We start from the raw sequence: 20,581 nt of genomic DNA, 5'->3' as shown, positions 1-20,581 counted from the left end.
GAATATGAATATACATATGTATATATCCGTGTACGTGTGTGTATGTATGTGTGTGTATATATATATGTATGTGTACATATATATATAGATGAGATTAGATGATGCCTTCTTTGTTTCTTTCTCATTTTTGTAGTATTGTTTACCCAGCATAGTTTCTCATATAGCTGTGCGTATGATTTTTTTTAAGCTTCGCATTTTTATTTGCCAGGTCATGTCATTTTTATACGGCGTGTTTCATTGCACACCCCACTCTGTTCTCACCTGCGATGCCTGCATTTTATTTCCCCACCAAACCCCGGTCCTATGCATTGGCAGCAGAAGCACAGCGCTCAGCGCCTCAATGCATACGTTACTCAACGTGATCATCAGACAGACGCTGTCATACCCATCACCCATTACATACGGTCCTCCCCCCAAAATGCTCACTTTTCATTTCTCCCCAAGCATCGTGACTCGGTTGGAGAGCTTCCACCGTGAAAATCAATGGCTTTGCTCTATGTCTGTGATGGCTAGTTGATTTTTTTGGCATAGCTCCCTCGTTTGTTGGGAAACCCAGGATACGGCAGCACCCTCTAAGCTTCAGAAACCTAAAAGGTGACTGACACATTTGGGGCATTTCACTCAAAACCAAGAAGAAAGCCTGCACTAGTGCTTTCCAGCCCTTGACATGCAGCAGCTACTCCATTGCAGATATAGACTGAATCCTGTATTTTCGGAAGGTACACATTCCATGTACCTAGCATGGTATGAGCAACCGTTCATCTGAAATTGTCAGCTAACGGCTCCTCTAACCCGCCGCGGCTTGCTGTGAGTTGCTTGCCATTTTTTGGCAACGCCCGAAGCCCTTAGCTGAAAGGTCGATACGTTATTTCACGCATCCCTGCGCCTGCACTCCTTCCAAGGAGACCAGTAATCCCAAAAAAGAAAGCGTGGCGGCTTAATTGCCGGGCCTGATTTTCTTCTCCCTTGCCCACTCATGCTGCGTTGCTCTCAAAGCGCTTCCCTGCCATCTCCCATAGCGTGTTGGGGAAGTGCCGAACTCCAGCCTTACATTGACAGTGTTGAGACACCTACAGAGATGCGATAGGCAGTTAGTTGGGGGACACCCCGAGACCCCATTACTCCTCGCAGGTTCCCCTGAGCCCACCATACCATGGCGGTGATGGTACTTGCTGTAGCTTCCACTGAACCCCGTGCTTTAACTTTGCAAGTGAAATGGGAGCTGTTTTTAAAGGCTTCGCAAGACCCCACAGCAGCTGCCTCCAGTATCGATCATATTAGAAAATCCCCACCCGGCCAGTGTGGAGTAAATAGTTTTGGCTGTGCCCTTGTGCCGGGAGAGGGAGGGCAGTTAGCCTTGTTCCAAAAAAGCCTGGCCCAGGAAGCACTTTTTGTCTCCGCCTTGCTAATTCCCGAATCCCGTCATTCAGGCCTTATGCCTTTCCCTGGCAGCCTGCCCCAGCAAAAGGGGAGAGTGGTTTTACTTTTTTCCCCTCTAAGAAGGATACGCTCCCAAACAAGGTTTGGGTAATGATTAACCTGGGCTGCGAATACTTTTCCCTCAGCTGGGGGGAATTTCCCCCTTCCTCCAAAGCACCTGGAGCCAGGGCGATTGGGACCAGCCCAGGGTCACCTATTTCTCAGCTCCGCTGGGAATACATAGAGCAAAGCACAAGAGCCGTAGGAGGCACCGGCCAGGAGAGGTTATTCCTTCCTGCCGGCTGTTGCCACATCAAGTCACGTACTTGACGGCACTTTCCATTTTTTTGGTGGGAAGACCTTAAGCCGGTTAGCTGGAGCTGTGCCCTCCTATTTTGGCCGCGATGCTCTCCTCGCTGCCGAGCCCCAGCAGCCGCGGCAGCCTAGGAAGGGGGTTTGAGTGTGCACGTCCCGCGTGAGTGTCCTGTTTGTACAAGTCACCCTCTCTTGTGTAATGTTTTTCAGAGGGGCTTCTGAACAATGCCAGGGATACAAGTGTCACGGATACTCTACCACTGAATGGTAATCACGGCAACAGCTACAGCATCGCCAGCGGCGAGTACCTCAGCAACTGCGTGCAAATCCTTGACCGCGGGTACAACCACACCGAGAATGCCCTCGAGAAAAAGATCCTGAAGGAACTCACCTCCAACTACATCCCTTCCTACCTGAACAACCATGAGCGCTCCAGCGAGCAGAGCCGCAACCTGATGAACAAACTTGTCAACAGCGTGGGCGGCGGGAGTGAGGACGACGCCATCGTGCTGGACGACGCCACCTCCTTCACCCACGAGGAGAGCCTGGGCCTGGAGCTCATCCATGAGGAGTCGGACGCCCCGCTGCTGCCCCCCCGGGTGTACTCGGCGGACAACCATCAGCCCCACCTCTACAGCCGGCGGCGCATCCCACAAGACAACAGTGAGAGCTTTTTTCCCTTGCTGACCAACGAGCACACGGACGACCTCCAGTCGCCCAACAGGGATTCTCTCTACACCAGTATGCCCGTGCTGGCCGGCATGCCCATGACGGAAAGCGTCACCGCCAGCACCCAGACCGATCCCCCGCCGGCCAAAAGCGGCGGTGGTGATGCCGACGATGTTTACTACAAAAGCATGCCCAACCTTGGCTCCAGGAACCACGTCCATCAGCTACACACTTACTACCAGCTAGGTCGAGGCAGCAGCGACGGTTTTATAGTCCCGCCAAACAAAGAGGGAAGCCCCCCGGACGGCAATGCAAAAGGACCCGCTCACTTGGTCACTAGTCTATAGAAGATTCAGCAAAAATTAAGCAAAGAGACAACAAAGAGCCCCTCCGTAATGCTCGGTTTACTGTTCTGAGTTAATCCAAACAGTGGTAATAGTGTGTGTACTCCTAAATCTTCATGCTGTTCAAAAGGAAACTCTCGGACTTTTTTTACTGGAATTTTTAGGCCGGCCCGGAGAGGACAGTAACTGCTGCCCGCCCGCCCCTTCTCCCCCCATCCTCCTTCCCTCCAGACAGACTTCATTATGTTAATGAAAGAGATAGATAACGGCACACTTCGTGGCCTTCTCAAGTTATGCCGTGTTTGTTTAAACAATCCTTGATGCTGTGTTGCTCTTAATACCGAGGACCTGATTTAAGAGGGAAAAATAAAAAAAAAAAAAAAAAAAAAGGCCAAAAATGTGCATTTGAAACTAGTAGCGATGACGCATCTAGGGGGGAGCGCTGCACAAAAACAAGCTAGCAAAACTCTTTCTTACCAATCCAGATCACGTCATGGGTTTTGGTCACTCACAACTTGGTTCCACCGTGGCACCCTTTGCTGCGGGAGCAAACAAAACAGAAACAAATTTAATGAGACGGAAGGGAATCCTGGAATTCTGTGCTAAAGGCATATTTTACGTTTTACTGTATTAACGGATGATAAAAACTAATGGCAGAAAAAGAGAAGTGAACAATTTCTATGTAATGTACAGATACTAGCATTGCACATATAGTCTGCTTTCTGTTCCTCCAGAACTTGCGTCCCTGTTAATGTAGTGGAAAAAAAAAAAAAATAAGAACTTTTTTCTGTTGTGCTGGTCTTGTAAGTTTGTCTACCAGTAGGAGCAAGGTTTTTCATAAATCCTCCTTTTTTTTCTTTTTTCTTTTTTTAATTTTGTTTTGCCTCTTCTACTGCTCCTCCCCTTCGTCCCCTCCCCATCCAGGTAAAAAATTCTTACTGGGCAAAAAAAACCCTGAACATCACTTTCTAAGGACCTTTTTTAGTAATGCCGTCACCATTTCTTTTCAGCCAAGGCAGTCGTTTTATTTCCTCGCTGTATAACATTCTTCAGCCGGCGTATTGCCGGCAGACCTTTTGGCAGACTAGAGCAGGGCAAACTTCCCCATTGACAGTGCGCAACCGATCGTGACAATAATCCTGTGAAGCATCTTTGGCGAGCAGCCCCTCAGCCAGGCCGTAGGGTGGCATCTGAGAGACGAGGGGGTTTTTTTTATAGTCGTAGCGGGGCTTCTCCAGATGATGGCCATTTCCTTGGAGGAGTGAAGAGTCTTCAGGGCTCCGTCTGGTCCCCGGTTTAGGCACTTGTACTGCAGTGGTTAAGAAGAAAATCAATTGACATGTAGTGAGCTAAAAAGTACTTTGCAGTGATTTTAAAAAAAAAAAAAGAAGTCTTCAGTTCATTATTTTTCCTAACAGGAAATGTATTTATTTGACAGGATTTTTAAGTAACATAGGCTTTCTGGAGGTAAATTAGCAGCACGGAGTATGAATTCTTCCTTTTTTTTTTTTTTTTTAATTTATGATCCATTTTGTACGGTCTCAACAGTTGAATGACCTCATTACTAATATTTGTTGTAAAAGTGAAGCTTGTTTGCCAACCAATAAACAACTGATCACAATTTAGAAGATACTGTATGTATGTACTGTACAATTAATCTTTTTGTTGTTGTTGTTGTTCCTCTCTCCATTACTGTCTTCAGTATGAGTCTCCACTCCTTTACGGCATGGGTGAGCAATGCCAAAGAAAGGAGGCCTAAGCTGAGCAATTTAAGCACAAAGGTTACGCAGCTACAGCTGACTAGAAATATCAGGCTAGCGGTATTTGTTCAGGGGCAAGAACAACACCGGTCGACATTTGTTGCAGGTGATTCTAGGTCTGTTTTGTGCCTACTGTATAAACTAGCCGGCGACACGCGGATGATTTGAGTATAGTATTTCATGTGTCGTACCTTCTAATCATTGTAATGATTTTTTTTAATTTTTTTTTTTTTTTAATTTTGTTTCTTCTGAGATTAAAAACTGCTGGTAGCATGTCAAAGAGTAAAACAAGTCCCCGTTAGGCCTCCTCGGTCGTTGTTTGCTGTCTCTTTATTTTCTTGCTCCGGGCGTACGCAAAGCGCCATCGCCGTCCTCGGCCACACCGCCCTTCCCGTCCCGCCACTGCCGATGGCCCGCTGGCACTTCGCCGCTCTCCTCCAGCCTCCACCTTCAAATCCCTTGGGAGAAGTTAGGCTTCATCGTCAAGATATAGAAAGCCACAAAATAGACTAGAAAGGTTGACAGTGAGAATAACCGCCTCTGGACACGCTCGGTACCGAATTTTCAGTATGTGATTTTTTCATGAAGCCCTACCGTGCCTTGGGCTTTGGGGTCTGGTGCTGCCTCCAGCCAACTCCCATCAAGCTGGGTGAAAGTCAAAAGATTTGGAGCAGGCGGGTGATGCCCATGTTAGACAAGATATTCCCGGTGCTGGAGGATAAATGCAGCAGCGGAGCAGCTCTGCTCCATCCCAGGATTGTCCTCGCGTGGGGCGATGCTGCTCGGTGCTGCTTAGCGGGGCTTGTCACGGGGGGAGAACCAGGGGGTGGAGGTATTTGGTGGTATTCGTGGTCTACAAGAGTCTGGTTTGAGTCACCTGAGTCCTTCCTGCAGCCAGGCACTCAGGCCAAAACATCTTGGGGAGGAAACTTCATTTCTGATCAAGCACTCATCACAGCTGTGCCTCTTGCCGGGTTTAGGTTAGGACGAGGGAGCGTTTCCCATCGGGAATCACCTGGCTTCATAGCAAAACAGCCATGGGTCAGCCGGGTTGTGGTCTTGCTCTTGATGCTGCCTCCCTGTTTCGTTTTATTTTCCATGCCAGCAGCGATGGAGCTGGGCAGTGTGCGGTAGACCTACGCATGCAAGCAAAACAAGCGTTTCAGACCCACGTGGTCATACCGATCCATGTAGCATCCCAATGAAGGCTGCTGAGGCTTGAAATACTTGAAGTACCTCTTATTTTGGAGAAAGTAAAACTCTGTTACTGTATTAGACTACCAAAAAATAGTTTTCCAGGGGTATGGCGGGATTAAATTCACGTAGAAGGTGAGAGACACCATAACAGATATTGTTGTGATAAAATGGGAGGCATGTGATCAAAACGGCATTTAACCAGCATGCCTGAAACTATGCAAGAACAAACCAGTGGTGAATTTGCTATGGGATGATTGTGTCCTACTGAAAAATCTTTGACTTTCTTTACTCCTAATGGTCATTCTTCCCCAGCCTTTCTGTGTATTTTGGATTTACTAGTGGCCAGGCTGTTTTTCCCCTCTTCTCCATCCCTTCTCGCTCGAGCTTCTCTCTGCCAGCCTCCCATGCCTATTAGTGCTTTGATTGCAAAAAAACACTGTTTATTTTCATGCTGATTATTTCCGTCCCCAGGCTGTTCTGGCACCACAGGATTCACTGTTGGTGCTTCTTATAGCTTTGGAAACAGCTGAATCACAAACCAGAGGGGAAATAGATATTATTAATTATATTAAGCCACAAATTGTTTAAGACTGTAATTTAGTTGGGAGTGGGAGTGGGATGGGGATTATTTTTGTCATTTTTTTCCCCTTGAAGACAGGCTTTTGTTGTGTCAGGTAGCTGATTATGGGCATGGTGAAGGTTTCTGCTTGTTGATAAGTAGCTCGGCAGATACAATTCTTGTGCGACTGGCAATGTAGCGGTGTCTTCTGTGCAGACTGCGGTACGCGAAACTCACATCCATGTGAAGTCCTCGGTGCCTAAAATGCTCCTGGGGTAGGAGGGTGAGCTACAAAATTTCTAAGGCATTTCTTAATGCTGAGCCAAGGCAGAGATGTGAGAAAACTAACAGCTTGATGAAGAAGCAGCAACGATTATGGCATTAAATCCATACCTAGGCTTGGGGCGCATAACTTTCCAAGCTGTGTTGAAGGGGATAATCAGCCCTGTACTGGAGCGATCTTCTTTTTTAGAGCTTTCTTTAACAAAAAAAAAAAAAAAAAACAAAACACCAAAAAAACCCCACCAAAACAGATTTGCCTTATAGGGAGAAGATTAAAGCTTCTTTGTTCAACTGCAATAAGCATCCCGCTTTCAATGAAAACCAAACCTGAATAGAGGCAAACAGGCAGCGCTTGGTCCGATGAAAACATCACCCCCTTAGAGTCCCCCCTTTCTGAAACATGGGACCACCTTTGGGAGGCACAGGTTGCCGGGCATGTTTGGAGTGAGGATTGTCAATGTCGATCCCTTGCTTGAGGTATCCTTTCGGAAAGCCTTGCTTGCAGGCAGGAAGAGGGGGACAGAGAAGTGCGAGGCTCCGTGCCTCGCATTTTACTGGAAATCATCTTGGGATGCTTTGGAAGTTGTGAATCCCTTTTTTTCCCTCGCTCCTTCTAATTTGCACAGGACTGGGTTATTTTTCCTGTGTAATCCCATCACAGACTGCCCCATAATGAGCTGACACAGCAGTTTACTGTGCGATCGCTATGTTTTCTACTGCTTAAGGACACTTTGGCTCCAACGGGCAATGCTTGTCCATTTTCTGCAAGAGCCATAAGAGACTGTAAAGATCTCCCCGAAACATGTGAAGGAGAGACACAAGGGGAAAGATGTGCCAGGAGAGGAGATGTAGGCTGGCAGGTTGCTGGGGATCGGGGGGGTATTCGTCACAGCTTTGGAGGCACTGCATAGGCAATATTACTTTTCATGGTGCTGCTCCTTTCCGCCTGTTGATTGCATTTAATCCCCTGAAATCTGTGGTTGTTAAGCAATCTTTTTCCTTCCTCCCTGCCCCCGGGTAATGAGCAGTGAGATGCTTCAGAGGGCTGGGGGAAACGGTGGCGGTGGCGGCAGTGGGAGCCGCTGAGCACCGGGGGTCCTTGCATGTCTCTGTGTGTGTCCCCATTGCCTGCACCCCCCTTCCCTCTTCTCTGGCCAGCCGGCCTCTCTCTCACACACCCTCGTATGCTCTTGATCTCGATAGTTTATAAAGAATATAATACCCTGCAGACTTGCCTAGTCAACAGGGATAAAAAAGATAGCTCATCTTATTAAAAAGCTATCTCAGGAAAGCCTAAGAGGACCGGCTTGGTCATCTGTCACACCCTGATCTCCTCCTTACATTTAGAAAGAAAAAAGTACTTTATTTTTAGCTACCTGCTGCATTCAGCTAAACTCTATGCAAATTTTATTTAATGAATATTTTAGGGTTTAAATAGTCTGTGCTCATGAACATTATATAAATGTCATGTCATCACAGGCTCTCCGGTAACGGCGTGAAGAACATCCTGCAGCCTAAAGCTGAAGCCAGATAAAATCAGTGATTAATGCTCCCAGGGAAGGCAGCAGCGGTCGCGTTAGCGGTGGCCGTCCTCGGCAGGGACATTAGCAGCGCGGCAGGGGGTGAGCACCTGAAGGGGTACCCCCGGGAGGGCAGCAGCACCCCCGGCTCTGCATTGAGAGCCATTTCGTTCAGTGCGGGCAGTTGGTGCAGGGCCAGTTTTGCTCTTCCAAGGACTTTGGCAAGCCCTAGGATGCATGGATCATACACCAGATCATACGTGGTCGTAGTTCAGGAGGGATGGTCTGTTTAATGCTGAAAGATTGAGACTAGCCAGGATAGCTTGGCAATCTTCCTTTTTCACATCAGAATAGCTTTTTACAGGTGCTTACTGTTTATTTTATTTGGTACGCCAGACAGATGGTGGTAGTCTTCTCCAGCAAAATGCCAACAAAAAAAAAAAAAAAATCATCCTATTTGCTGTCTTTTTATTTCTTCATCCTCCACGTATTTTCTTTTCTTATATTTCTACTCCTTAAATACGCTGTACACATGTAAAAATCCAAGCTAAAACCTCAATAAATAAATAAAAAATATTGGTATACAGAGCAGTTGTTATGTGCTGGAAGCAAATGCCTGATATTTTGACAGCATTGCTTAAAACCCCAAACAACAACTTAAAAGGCACAAACATAGCTGCTGCACAACCTCCTCGGCTGGTGTGCATGGGAATACTTGTACGGATGACCCGATATCTCCGACTGCCACTTATAATCGACTGCATCTTATGTTACAACTTTGGAAAGGTTATTTCCAGCAGCAGGATGCTCGATGGGTAATTTATGGCTATAATAAAACTGTTTTCAGCCTGTGTTCTCCCGCTTCTCTCAGGCATCACAGGCAGAGTTTAATTCAGGTCCCCGGGGCGGGAAAGCTCAATGCAGGCGTGAGCCCTGCAGCCTTTGTGGCCCACCAGCAGCAAAGGCTTCGCCCTTCAGCGGGCGCGAGCCTGTGGTAACATCCACTGATAAATGTTTTTGGGGGATGAATGTTGAAAACCAAGCGGTCAACAAACCGTCTGGAGGATTTCTGGCTGTGCCACTCGGGAAGCAGCAGCACCTCGCCCTGGGCATCGCTTAGCACTTGGTGGCAAAAAAGTTGCATTGGGAGGGTGGGAAAATGGACTTTGGGGGGCGGGAAGTAGAAGAAAAAACCCCTAATTTCTGGCAAAGCTTCGTCCTTTGGCTGAAATGTGCCAAAAGCAGTTTCTCAGGCGCTTTCCGAAGGCAGCCAGAGAGAAGCGCGGGGTCGTACGGGATTAGCCCACCTGCGACGGGAGGCCAATTTGAGGCAGGCTCTGACCGGCCTCTGGTTTCCTCACTTTAAAAAAAAAAAGGAAGGTTGGTTATTTTGCCACCAAGGACCTCAGCAGCCTGTTTTTTGGGAGGGTCTCTCCCTGATAAATGGATGAGCTGCTTTCGGTGCAAGCGCCTCGGCTGTGCCCTTTGGTCACCTCCGCCTCACCCTCCTCTTTGCTTGCGTTGCTACCATTTGTACGTGCAGATAAGGCCTCATTGCTTAAGCTGCTGCTGCTATCAGCCAGAAAGACTGCTTCATATTAAATAGGTGGGATTTGTGATTTATGTTTTTTCCTGAGATACACTGTGCACCCAGGCATTTTTAGTTGCAACAGCAGCGGAAACGAAAGGAGAAAATGCATCCCACTGTTTGGGAAAAAAAAAAAAAAGAGATGAGCAACAAGGAAAGGATGAAAGTCCCTCCTCAGAAAAGCCCCAAAAGGACAGCCAAAACAGCCAAGCTGGGAGATGCCTGCAAAGTTGCTGGCTCTGCCCCCCACATTTGCCCTGTGATATTTTCTACGCTGCTGTGCAGAGCAACACAGCTTTGCTGGCCCTTGGGTTGGGGGGAGACGGGGTGAAATGATTTACGCTTAGAAAACGGCTCCAGGACAACTCTTAATTCTTCTTGAATGTGTCTAGCCTATCTTAACCTTGCCATGACATATTATTTATGAAAAAGCCTGCCTGTGTTCACCCCAAATTGCCCGTGGCTGCCTCTTCCAAACCTGTGCATGTAAAAGGAGGCGTTTTCCTCCCCTGCAGTGATTGTAGAGGCAGCTGGAAAGCAGAGCACTTGGGATGTGAAGTGCCCTTCAGATAATGTCTGATAGCAAAACAAATCTGTTTACTCTGCAGTCATTTATACCGACTATTTATTATTAAGGGGGGGGGGTGGGGCTCAAAAAATGCAGTTTGTTCAAATAAGCCCTATTGGGCTGGTACAAGCTGGTGGTTGCAGCTTGGCTCTGGGCTCTCCTTGCTTGAGCTGGGCTAAACCCAGAGGAGCAAAGAGGCACCTCAACATCACCCTTCACCTGGAGAGCGGTGGGCAGCAGCGGCCAGTGCTGCTGGTCCTCACACCAGTTAACAAATAACCAGCTCACATGGGGCCAAAGCCAGGCAAATCTGTGCCACCGGCTTCAGCAAAAAGGGTGGGAGGAGATTCCTGATGGGTTGTTGGCCCATAAATACGTTCACCTGCTCTGAGCAAGCCTTCCCTCTCCAGGCAAGCCCGGGCATCTCGTGCTTTGTTTGAGGGTGGAAATGGTCTTAAAAATAACTGGTGGCTGCTATAGGTTCCTGTGTTGGGGCTTTACCTATTCTCCCCTTGTTTTCCACAGAAAGCGGAAGGACGCCCAAGCAGGAGCCGGTCTTCAGGAGAGTCACCATGGAAGACAGTGTCATCTAGCGCCCGGAGCACCTGACGAGCCTGCCCCAGCAAGCCCACACCGGTGTGCCGCTTCAGCTCCTCTGTGCCTCGGTTTACCCATCCCTCACTTGGGATTGCACAACCGGAGAGGCTGGAGAAACTAGCCTTGACCAAAACCTTCGGCAAACCCTCACATCCCCAAGGAGAAACCAGCCCGGCTGAGATTCCCGCTGCCCTGCGCATGGCAGCGCCCTGGGAAGTGCCCTCGCCGCTTGGTCGGTCACTTATTTTTTTTTTAAGATGAGCAGAACAGGCGAAAGATGTCTTTTGTAATAAGAAATGAGTTTTGTCTGCTCCAAACGTTGGCTTTGCAACTTGAAAACACTCAAAGACGGCTGAGCGTGATCAACCCCCCAGTCCTGAGCCCCTCTCCGTGCTCGCAAGCTGGGCTGTATAAAGGCGACCCCGCTGGTCCCGGTTGTAAATACAGACCTGGCTGTGCAGAGAGGTAATGAGGGAAGGAAAAGAGGGACAAAGAAATGATCCTTACACCAGAAGAAGCTGAACTTGCCGGCAGAGTACTGTCGAGTGAAGCTGTCGCTTGTAAATAGGGACTGGCACATGTGTCCAGCAGCGGCTCCGCTTGGCAAAAGCTTCTGGGGGGAAAGCTGCTCAGATTTTATTGTCTTGTGTAAATAGAGATATTTTTTGGAAAAAATGAGCCTTAGTATCTTGAAGATAGCGTTTTGCAATCAGCTCAGCTGGGGATGGATATATGGGAAACCATGGTGTCTGCCTGGTGGAGGCTGGCGTGGGGTCTCGCAGCCGAGCTGTGCCACCACGGCGGACGCAGGAGGCACCTGAAAGATGACAGACGCATCTGGCAGAGGGCTCAGTGGATGTTTCTCCTTCATTCCTGTAAACAGGGTGGACTCGCTGGGCCCATGCTCTCCACTGGTGTAAATACTCAGCTACGGGCTACAGAGGACTTGGGCTGCTTGGTGCAGGTGTGGGGGGGGTGGGATGGGTAGAAATCACCAGAGGGGTGCAAACCCTATCGGTGTGGCTCCCCCGAGGCTTTTAGTATTAATTAAAAAAAAAAAAAAAAAGGGAAAAAAAGAAAAGAAACCCTGAAGACTTGTTCATGGTGTTGGGCCAACTGTTCGGTTGGGTAAATGGAGGCATGCATAGACATCTGTGTTCATGTCAGCCGGCACCTGTACGTGCAGTTCTCCTCTGCGTGTGTGCAAATGCGTGTGCAAGACTGTGCCCTGCGTGGCTGGCTGCAGCCAGCGCAGGTCCCCGTGTCTGTGTAGCTGTGTCCGTGAGAGAAGAGGAGAGGATACGGATGTGTATGTTGTACTCACCCTTATAGGCCTAAACTCATTTGAGAAGTCATAATTAACGCTGCCGGGTCCAGCTTTATTAGCATGAGCGCAGAGCAGTGTCCGCATCTCTCCGGGGAACAAGGCACAGCAGGCCGGGGGGGCGGCGTTAGTTGAGCGAAAGCTGATAAATCTCTGCTCTGCATTGAGTCGTCATCCACTGTCCCCCGCTGCGACACAACGGCGGCCATCTGCAAATGCTGCCAGCAGAGCAGGGCTGCGCTCGGGCACGGGTGTTTGCAGGCTGCTGCAGCGTGGTACCTGACGGAAGCAGGAGAGGAGCTTTGGGGTTTCCCCTTCATCCTTCACAACTCAAAGCTTACTTATGCCTTATTTATTCTGAGTCCGACCGTGTGAATTCATGCAGCGGAGGGAAATTAGAAAAAAAATGGGAATTAGAAATTGAAATGAGAAAAAAAACAGACTCAAGACAAAAAAAAAAAGTTATTTTTGAAAATGACCCAGAATAACTTTCTCTAGACATAAAAGTCTCTCTTCAGCCCAGCATTTTGCAAGGAAGCAGGGCCAAGGTGGAAGTGTCCCCTCCCCATTAAAAAGCTAAATAACGTAAACCCACTATTGCACATACTTAGCATAATACTGGGGGCAAAGCCCCTATACCTTTGCAAGGAAAGGCTAGTGGGCGATCAACAGAAATTGGAAGCTGCCTCAAAGCACTGAGGGGTTTGGGCATCCGGAGTGGTCGTTTGCGTGCAGTGGATCAAGGTGAGCTGCAGGGGTGGACTTTTCCTCTCGGGTACCTGAACATCTCCTCTGTCATCCAGCTCTGTGGGGCTGCTGCTACCAGTAGCACCAGCAACTGCCAGTGCCGAGCAATTTATTTATTTGTCAAACGATTTATTTATTTAGCAAACCGGCACACAGGAGATGCTGTGCTTTTACCTGCCGCATGTGGACACCTCTTCTTTTGCCCACTTCTCCAGCCTTGTATGGTGTCCCCAGGCAAGGTGGGCATCATCTTGGGGAGGCTCAGGTTTCCTCCCCAGAGAAGGCTGTCAGCTTTTTTTTTCCAGGGAGAAAAATAATGAAAAATATGAACAACCCACCTCGTCTTTGTGCCAGAAATGTTCTGAAAATCAGAGAGTATATTAAGCAAAGTAAATACCTCCGAGAAGTTTGAAAGCTTATGACCTTTCACAGTCACGAGGGGACCATCCTTATGGTTTCTAGAGCCCTGAAGGTCAGTGTTAAATCCTGAGCCTGGGGCTGTCTGACCGTGGGGAGGTCTGGGGTGCTGCTTGGGATGAAAGGGAGGCTGCCATTGCAGGAAAGCAGAAATTCCCTGTTTTTTCACTAGATCACAGGAAAGCAGGAGTCCCCTGGGTTGGGTTGGGTTGGGTTGGGTTGGGTGTTTTTTCTTTCATTAGAGGCCTCACTATTACTTTGTCTCCCTGGACAATCCCGTCATCCCACACCTTAAATCCTTGCCATTATGTCTAGAAGAGTTACTCCTGTGGAGGCATTTACGACAACCTCCAATGTCTCTCTCTCCAACCCCAAAGAGGCTGACACCTGGTAACTAATGGTGATGGTTGTAAAGACGAGCCAGACCGACCCCAAGTCCTAATAAAAACGATGAATCCCATCCGCTGCCTCTGTATCGATGGAGCACAGGTTACTCGCTGAGGTGAGCCGACGAGGAGGGGGAGGCAGATGGTCACTGAAGGGCAGATCCGGGAGGTGCCGTTACCAAAACCACCCGGGGTTTGGGTTCCCCGGGGCAGAGTTTTGATTTAATCCAGCCCCGAGTCAACAGTGATTGACATTTCACCTGCTTTCCATATCTTAACTGGACTTCCTTATTCCTCAGGCATGGAATGAATCTTAATACATTGTAATTACTCTACTCCTGGTAATGAACCGGTATGAAAAGCTATCACAGAGACCATTAATAAAATGTACATTATGAAAAAGAACTCGGCATTGTCTGAAATTAATAATACACCAGATTTTTCTCATCCACGCCTGCTCATTACAGGCCTGCCCTTGAGTTTTCTATTAAAATCACGTATTCAAACTACTTGTACAGCCCTGTTTGGCGTGAAGTTATGTGCTGTAGGTTTGCATCCCAGTTAGATGTACCGCATGAGGACTTATTAATCTGTTACGTCTTTCAGGCATTGATTTTAGTGACATTTATATAACGCCGGTATGACTAAAATGAACTGATTGATTCATACGTATGGATTAGTTTGCCTAAGACTTTGAGGCTAGGTAGCTTTATCATGCACTGTAACGCCAGAATTCATCGCTGTATTATTTACGAGAGACTGAACTGGCTGCATCTCAATAACTGAAGAGATCTTCACTGTTTTATTTATGTATAAATGTTTTCTTAATCAGCCACCAATATTGTTTAGCAGAATTTGTTAGCAAACGGAAATTGTAAACGATAACGTGGTTTCTATTTTAAAATTTATAGGCTTTCATCTATAGCAAAATCCAAGATTTCCAAAGTGTCTTTGTCTACTGGCAGTCAACAAGCTCTCTTGTATATGTTTTCTGGTAATTGCAATTAGCTGCTGCAGTATTTCCCATAAAGAATAATACAACCCTAATACAGGAGATCTGAGTGGTAGTGTGTCAGAGTCAACATAAATATCCCGATATTTAGAAACATTGCTGCAAGTTTGACAAAGCAACAAGGAGCCACCAGCCAGCGCAAAGGCAGGAGCCCCGTGGCTTGAGATGCGGCGGGTGTCATCGCCTGCCGGCTGCAGCTTTGCGCTGGATCGAGGGGCAGGAGGATGCCACCAGCCGATGCCTAGGGACCAAATAATGCCAATCTCCAAGTCCTGGCCCATCGACATGCCAGTATGGTGAGTTCTGCTGCCTTCTCTTATGAGAAAATCCCAGTTCCAGATAAAATGAAGTGAAGCGAAGATGTATCTTGATTACATGGGCCATATCCCCTGCAACAGCTTGAGGAAAACCTGGTCAAAGGGGATGAGGAAAGCATCTGCTCACCGTGCAGTGCAGCTGGGAAAGTAGCCAGGCTACAATGTGGGTTTAAGGGAATAACACTCCGAGGATGCTTAATCCCAGGCTCCCTGTTGATGGCACGGGACCACACTGCTTCTCCCGGGGACCAAGAAATAAAGAGACTAAAAGAATTTATTAAATGAAAGAGGAGACTTTCCTGTTAGGAGCCATTTAGAAATATTTTTAGTGCAGAGGCTCATAAGAAGTGACATGTTAGAGGTATATAAAATAATAAGTAGCGTCCAGAGAAGGTGAATTGAGTGCTGCAGTTCACCGTAGGTAATACAGCAAGTGGTGCTACATGGGAAAACGAAGAGGTGAAGTCTTAAAGGTAGTTAAAGGCAACGCTTCATTACCCAGCATGGGATTAACCCACGGACTCCCTGACCCAATGCACCAGTAAGATGATGTACAATGGGCTTCAGTAAAATATTACACCTCTTTACAGTTTAAAGAAAGAAAAAAAAAAGTAAAAAACAACAAAAAGAAAACCCACCCTGGCATCTACAGGCTCTTGTTGCAGGGTCAGAAATAATTGCTAGCTCCCCGAGGAACCTGAAGAAACACCCCCGCTGAGTCTTCAGCCATACTTCATGCCATTGTGATTTTTTGTAACCTTTATTTTTTTTAGGTAAAAAATTACAATAGTATTAGGTATGCCTGGGAAATCGCTTACCAGCTGGCAGTGCTATAAAAGGGGAGTAACCCTTGCATGTCAGCACCCTGGGCTATAGCTTCAAGAGTGTGGGCTCACAAGAGGGGGATGCTGGGGGGGAACATGTGCACACAGCAAGTGGGTAACATCGCTGATGCTTTATTTCTATGGCTAGTGCATGGCTTGTAAGAGCAAAACCCCACGTCTCTCCCATGAGCAAACCAAGAAGGGCCACCACCATTCTGCCTTGAATCCACTTTGCGCTCCAGCTGCTTAATATTTAAAGCCAAGCACATCCCCCGTACTGCAACTTAACACATTCAAAGTAAGGGGATTTATGGGTTGGGGTTTGGTTTTTTTAAATATGAAAATTCTTAGGTAGGGGTGTGGGGCCAAATTATGCTGTCTTGGTCAGCAATGTGGAAATGTGGTGGGGGCAGCTGAGCCTCAGCAACCTCATTTCACCTAGGACTAGCACTCACCCCTTCTTGGGGCACAGAACTCCGTTCTTAGTCACTTTTGTTGGACAGCCTGTGATTGTGATCTAATGTAAGGGCCCCCTAAATGGAGTTTTGTGGGTTTGGTTTTGGTTATTTCACACACAGTGACACAAAATTAATCAAAAACATCAGTACAAGCTAAAAAGTCAGTGATGCTGTATGGGCTTTTTGTGCAAAAGAGGCAGCTCATCTATGCACCAATTTTGTGGCTTTCAGGCTTTAGGATAGATGTTAAAACCCGTCATCCTCAAGTATGCCATGGGCTGATTTTGACCTGAGGCCACGAAAATGTTCCAAAACCCAGCTCTGGAGCTGAGAGGCCTTACGCCCTCTGAGGAGGACTATAGCTGCTGGGTTAGACGTGCCTTTGGGGTGCTCACAAGCGGGCTCCCCCTATTTCTTCTCACCCAGCTTCTGTCTCTTAACTGTGACTTCCATAATCTTCAGGTTTGTTTATTGTTCATTTAGGGCAATTAGGAGCTGCACCTGACAAGGGCTAAAAAAAGCAAAAGTAACAACAACATTAAGTCTGTCATATGAAGGCTAGGGGCTGCTTTAATCAGCTCTGTGCCCACCTGGATGTTAACTCTGGTCCCTAATTGGAGGACTGGCTGTTGCTTAGAGGCCCCTTAGCAAGCCCAGGAGGATGCTGAGGATGGTTTCCTCTCTGCGATCGACCAAAGCGATGAAGCTGATAGTGCTTGCAGAAAATTTATAACTCCTGGCTGAACTGGAGACTAACCTTCAGGAAGATGTTTCAAAGCTGACTGCGGTTTTTGAGGAATGAGGAACCTGTTGGACCCCTCGGTAAGCTGCCCCATGTGCTAACTGTTTCTGCTGATGTGCAAGTAGTGCAGTTTGCCTCAGCAATTAGATTTTATTTCCTGTCTTATGCCCTGCTTATCTATGCTAATATCTCTCCAAGATCTTTTTGGATAGCACCTGCTGTGTAGGAAGGTATAAAATTGTAGGAAAGGCTGAAAATTTGTCACCGTAATGTCACCAAAATGGTCTCGACTAAAAGGTGTTGCTGTAGGAGTCTGATTTTTCTCTCCAGCTTCCCTCCATGCATATGAGCTTTTAGTTAGTCATGCTTCAAAATAAAATGAAGTCACGTCTGATTTTTTTTTAAGCTGTAAAACTGAAAATGAAGCTGTTGTGTGCACGCTTCCTTCTGCTTGGATGCACTTGCCGGCATCTGCTGCTGTGGGAAGCTGAAGCCACCGATGGCGAGGCTAAATTCAACCTCTCCAGTGTGTGTGTGGAGGGGGTATAAATCAACATGTGCAAGGTAGCATGTGGGGTAGGGCTAGCTGACCCTCATGCTGACGCGCTCTGCTTAGAGCTTTGCTGTCCAGGGGATGCAGCAGCTGCACAAAAAGGTCTTCGAAAACCTAGTTTTCCTTGCAAGATCCTTTACCCTTACATATGTGTTATTGTATGGATTCGCTGGGGTTAAAAGCTCCAGTGTGCATTCCCACTAAGCACGACCCAAGAGGAGCAGTGGCTGCCCGCTGCTCCGTACCTACGCTGAATATTAAGCGGCTTCCCAAATGCGATGAGGCTGTTATGGCTGAACAGCTTCACCATGTGCTGGTTGCACAGGCATCTAGCAAAGAAATCAAAGGCATGATGTCACCAGTATTTCTTATCTAAAATTAAATATCTGTCTTAGGTCCCCAGACGCGCAGAGACTTTGTATTAGAAACATATACTGAGAGTTCAAACTCTGAGTCATCTCATATATATTTCACTCAAGCCAAGGGAATAGCAGAGAGAATAGACCTGCAAAAGAGCAATTCTCTATTCTAGCAAGAAGAGGGAGGAAAAACTGTTCGGGGAAAATACTAACGGGTTCACAAGCAAAAAATCTTGCCAATGAAATTGTTGCTCTAATATTTCTGTACCTTTGCAGTAAAGCCATGATTTGCTGCGGAAAGTGCAGCAGAGAATAAATGGGTCAACTTGTGCTCATTAACAGTGGAGACAGAGCAAGTGGCATTTAAAACAAGCCCGCTCAGAGGGAAAGCGAAATAATGATTTATTCTGAAGTCGTAAAATGTTTGTTGTCGCAATTAGCTTTTCAAGAGCACGCCACAGCGCCGTGTGGTGCTGTTGGCCAGGCAGGGTTAAGCCAGGCTTTGGACGTGCCGGAGCTGAGGGCTGCATTTCTGCTGCAGCTCTCCGCTGCATCGCTGGCCATGCAAGCTGGCCGATGCTGTCCCCTTTTCCAGTGTGTGCCATAGGTGTTTCAGTGCTGTCATCAAGGGCTAAAATAGGAGACATGATGCTGGAAATTATTTGTCCCCCTCTAAGCTAAGGGGTGAATTGTGCCAGGGTCTGTGTCACCTGACTTGCACGTCAGCAGCTGCACTCGGGCGCAGTGAATGTCTCCAGATCAGGAGCACAGTTCCTCTAGGGAGAGGATATTTGGATGGTCAAAGAGGGCTTTTAAGAGCCCTCTCCTTTTTGTCTCCTCAGTATTCCCTTACTGGCCCCTATTTAGCCACCAGCTCCATGGTGGCTCATCTTCCTTCCCTGATCTCATGCCATGATGCTCATTTGCTTCCCACCTGGGCAAGTTCATTTGTTGGGGGCACATCCTAGCTCCTAAACAGTTTTCTCCAAGGGAGTTAGAGGTGTTCCCTACTCAACAAAAGGGTTTTCTCCTCCTATGTGCCTTTCGAGCTGTTTAGGTGCAGGGAGGAGCTATGTTCTGGGTTCCCTTGGGATCTGGTGATGCAGCCCATACAGGAAAGCACGGGGCAGGAGGCAGCACAGGGGCATCTCTGGAGCTACAGGGGATAAAATCCCTGCCCTAGGCTACTCTCCAGCTCTTACTGTGTTATAGCCCAGGCCTGAGGCCCAACAGCTGCACTGTCAGGTATGAAGCATTGGCCCGAGATTTGTGCTGGCTCCATAATGGGAACCAATTCCCTTCCTTAATGCACAGTCGTTGCGTTGCATAAAAATCATTATTACACATGTGAAATCTAATTACATTATTGCATACTATGTAGACACTCTAGTAAAGTCAGTGGATGCAATAACACTGCTAGTAATACACTATTGCACCAAAATGACTATTGCTGATAATTTTACTTTCATTTTTTCTTGATTTACCCTGAAGAGCAAGGCTTTCAGCTTGCTTGCTCTGGCAGGTGGATGAAGTGGTGAGACCTTACAAGGGTCGCAGCACCCCACAGCTCCTATTGCAGTTGGGAGCATATGGGGGGGGACTCCCATGACCCCACTCTGATACCCAGCGGTGAGACATGACCCTCCTAAGGGTTACCAGTGCTGGCCTGAGATGGGTTCAAAATCAGCTGGACTCAATTGCCCTTGAAAGTGCCCCTTATCTCCACTGATCCTTGGGCACCTGTGCTCTTAGAGGTCTGAAACCAGATGAGCTCAAATACCTCCACCCCCCTGGTGTTGTGGTGTGCAGGAGGAGGAGGATAGATGGTCCTAAGGTTTACTTCACAGATGTATATTTGTGTGTGACAGTGTGAATTTGATTGCACTGAGGTGGTCCTCACCGGCACTAGGCAATGGGACCTGGACTCAGCTGAGGGCACAAGGTAACTTCCCAATTAGAGCAATGATGAGGGGGAAAAAAAAGCAGGAGGAAAAGCAGCAGAACTGACATCTGAAGTGTTAAGCTGAGAGGGATTTAGCTCTCAAAGAGTATTTCCAGTTCTCTGCTTCCCCACCATTAACTTCTCATTGTAAAGCTTGTCTGCTGGTGCTAACCTGCTGGTCTCTTGCCCTCTGCTCTCCTTGCGAGCTGTCACGCAAATGCGTTACAAGCTCTTTTTAGTGGTGGAAGAGATGAAGAGGGGCTCCTTACACACCTCAACATCTCTGAGGGGGTAGGTGCAGAGTTATCAGCCATTGCAATGCTGTTTGCAACATGCCCTGAATCCATCAGCTGAAGAAACCACATTGGGAGCTGAGGAGAAACAGTTGTAGGGGTTGTGATGATCTTCTGAAAATCTCTTCTTTTCAAGTGTGGCAAATGAGCCCAGGGCTTGGCCACCAAGAGAGAAAGAAATGAAAAGGGAAGGTGTAAAACCATGGACTGAGAAAAAAGTATTCCTTTGTATTTCCTTTCCTAGACTATTCAGATGCTGGAAGATGCTTTCCTGCTGTCCCCATCACAACCTCTTCAGAAGGAAAGGGCTTGAGCCTGTGGTGTTTCAGTATGTCTTTACTTCTAAACGAAGTGAGATGCCAAAAGTTAGACTCCAAATAACACCTAAG

General features: G+C 47.5%; 1 protein-coding gene across 13 annotated transcripts in view; it reads left to right on the top strand.

Moving 5' to 3' along the window:
- The window catches only part of ADGRL3 (adhesion G protein-coupled receptor L3), a 275,585-nt gene extending 272,835 nt beyond the window's left edge, over positions 1–2,750 (top strand). For 10 of the 13 annotated variants that reach the window (XM_059818013.1, XM_059818018.1, XM_059818014.1 and 7 more), the window contains one exon: positions 1,945–2,750. In XM_059818013.1, the coding sequence (XP_059673996.1) occupies positions 1,945–2,750 (806 nt within the window). The remainder of the gene's footprint in view (positions 1–1,944) is intronic. The other 3 variants (XM_059818019.1, XM_059818022.1, XM_059818020.1) reach the window with 1 other exon arrangement.
- The last annotated feature ends 17,831 nt before the right edge of the window (positions 2,751–20,581 follow it).

This window comes from Gavia stellata, chromosome 5 (genome assembly GCF_030936135.1).
Source record: "Gavia stellata isolate bGavSte3 chromosome 5, bGavSte3.hap2, whole genome shotgun sequence".
NCBI classification, from domain to species: Eukaryota; Metazoa; Chordata; class Aves; order Gaviiformes; family Gaviidae; genus Gavia; species Gavia stellata.
This window is presented reverse-complemented; position numbering and strand designations above follow the sequence as displayed.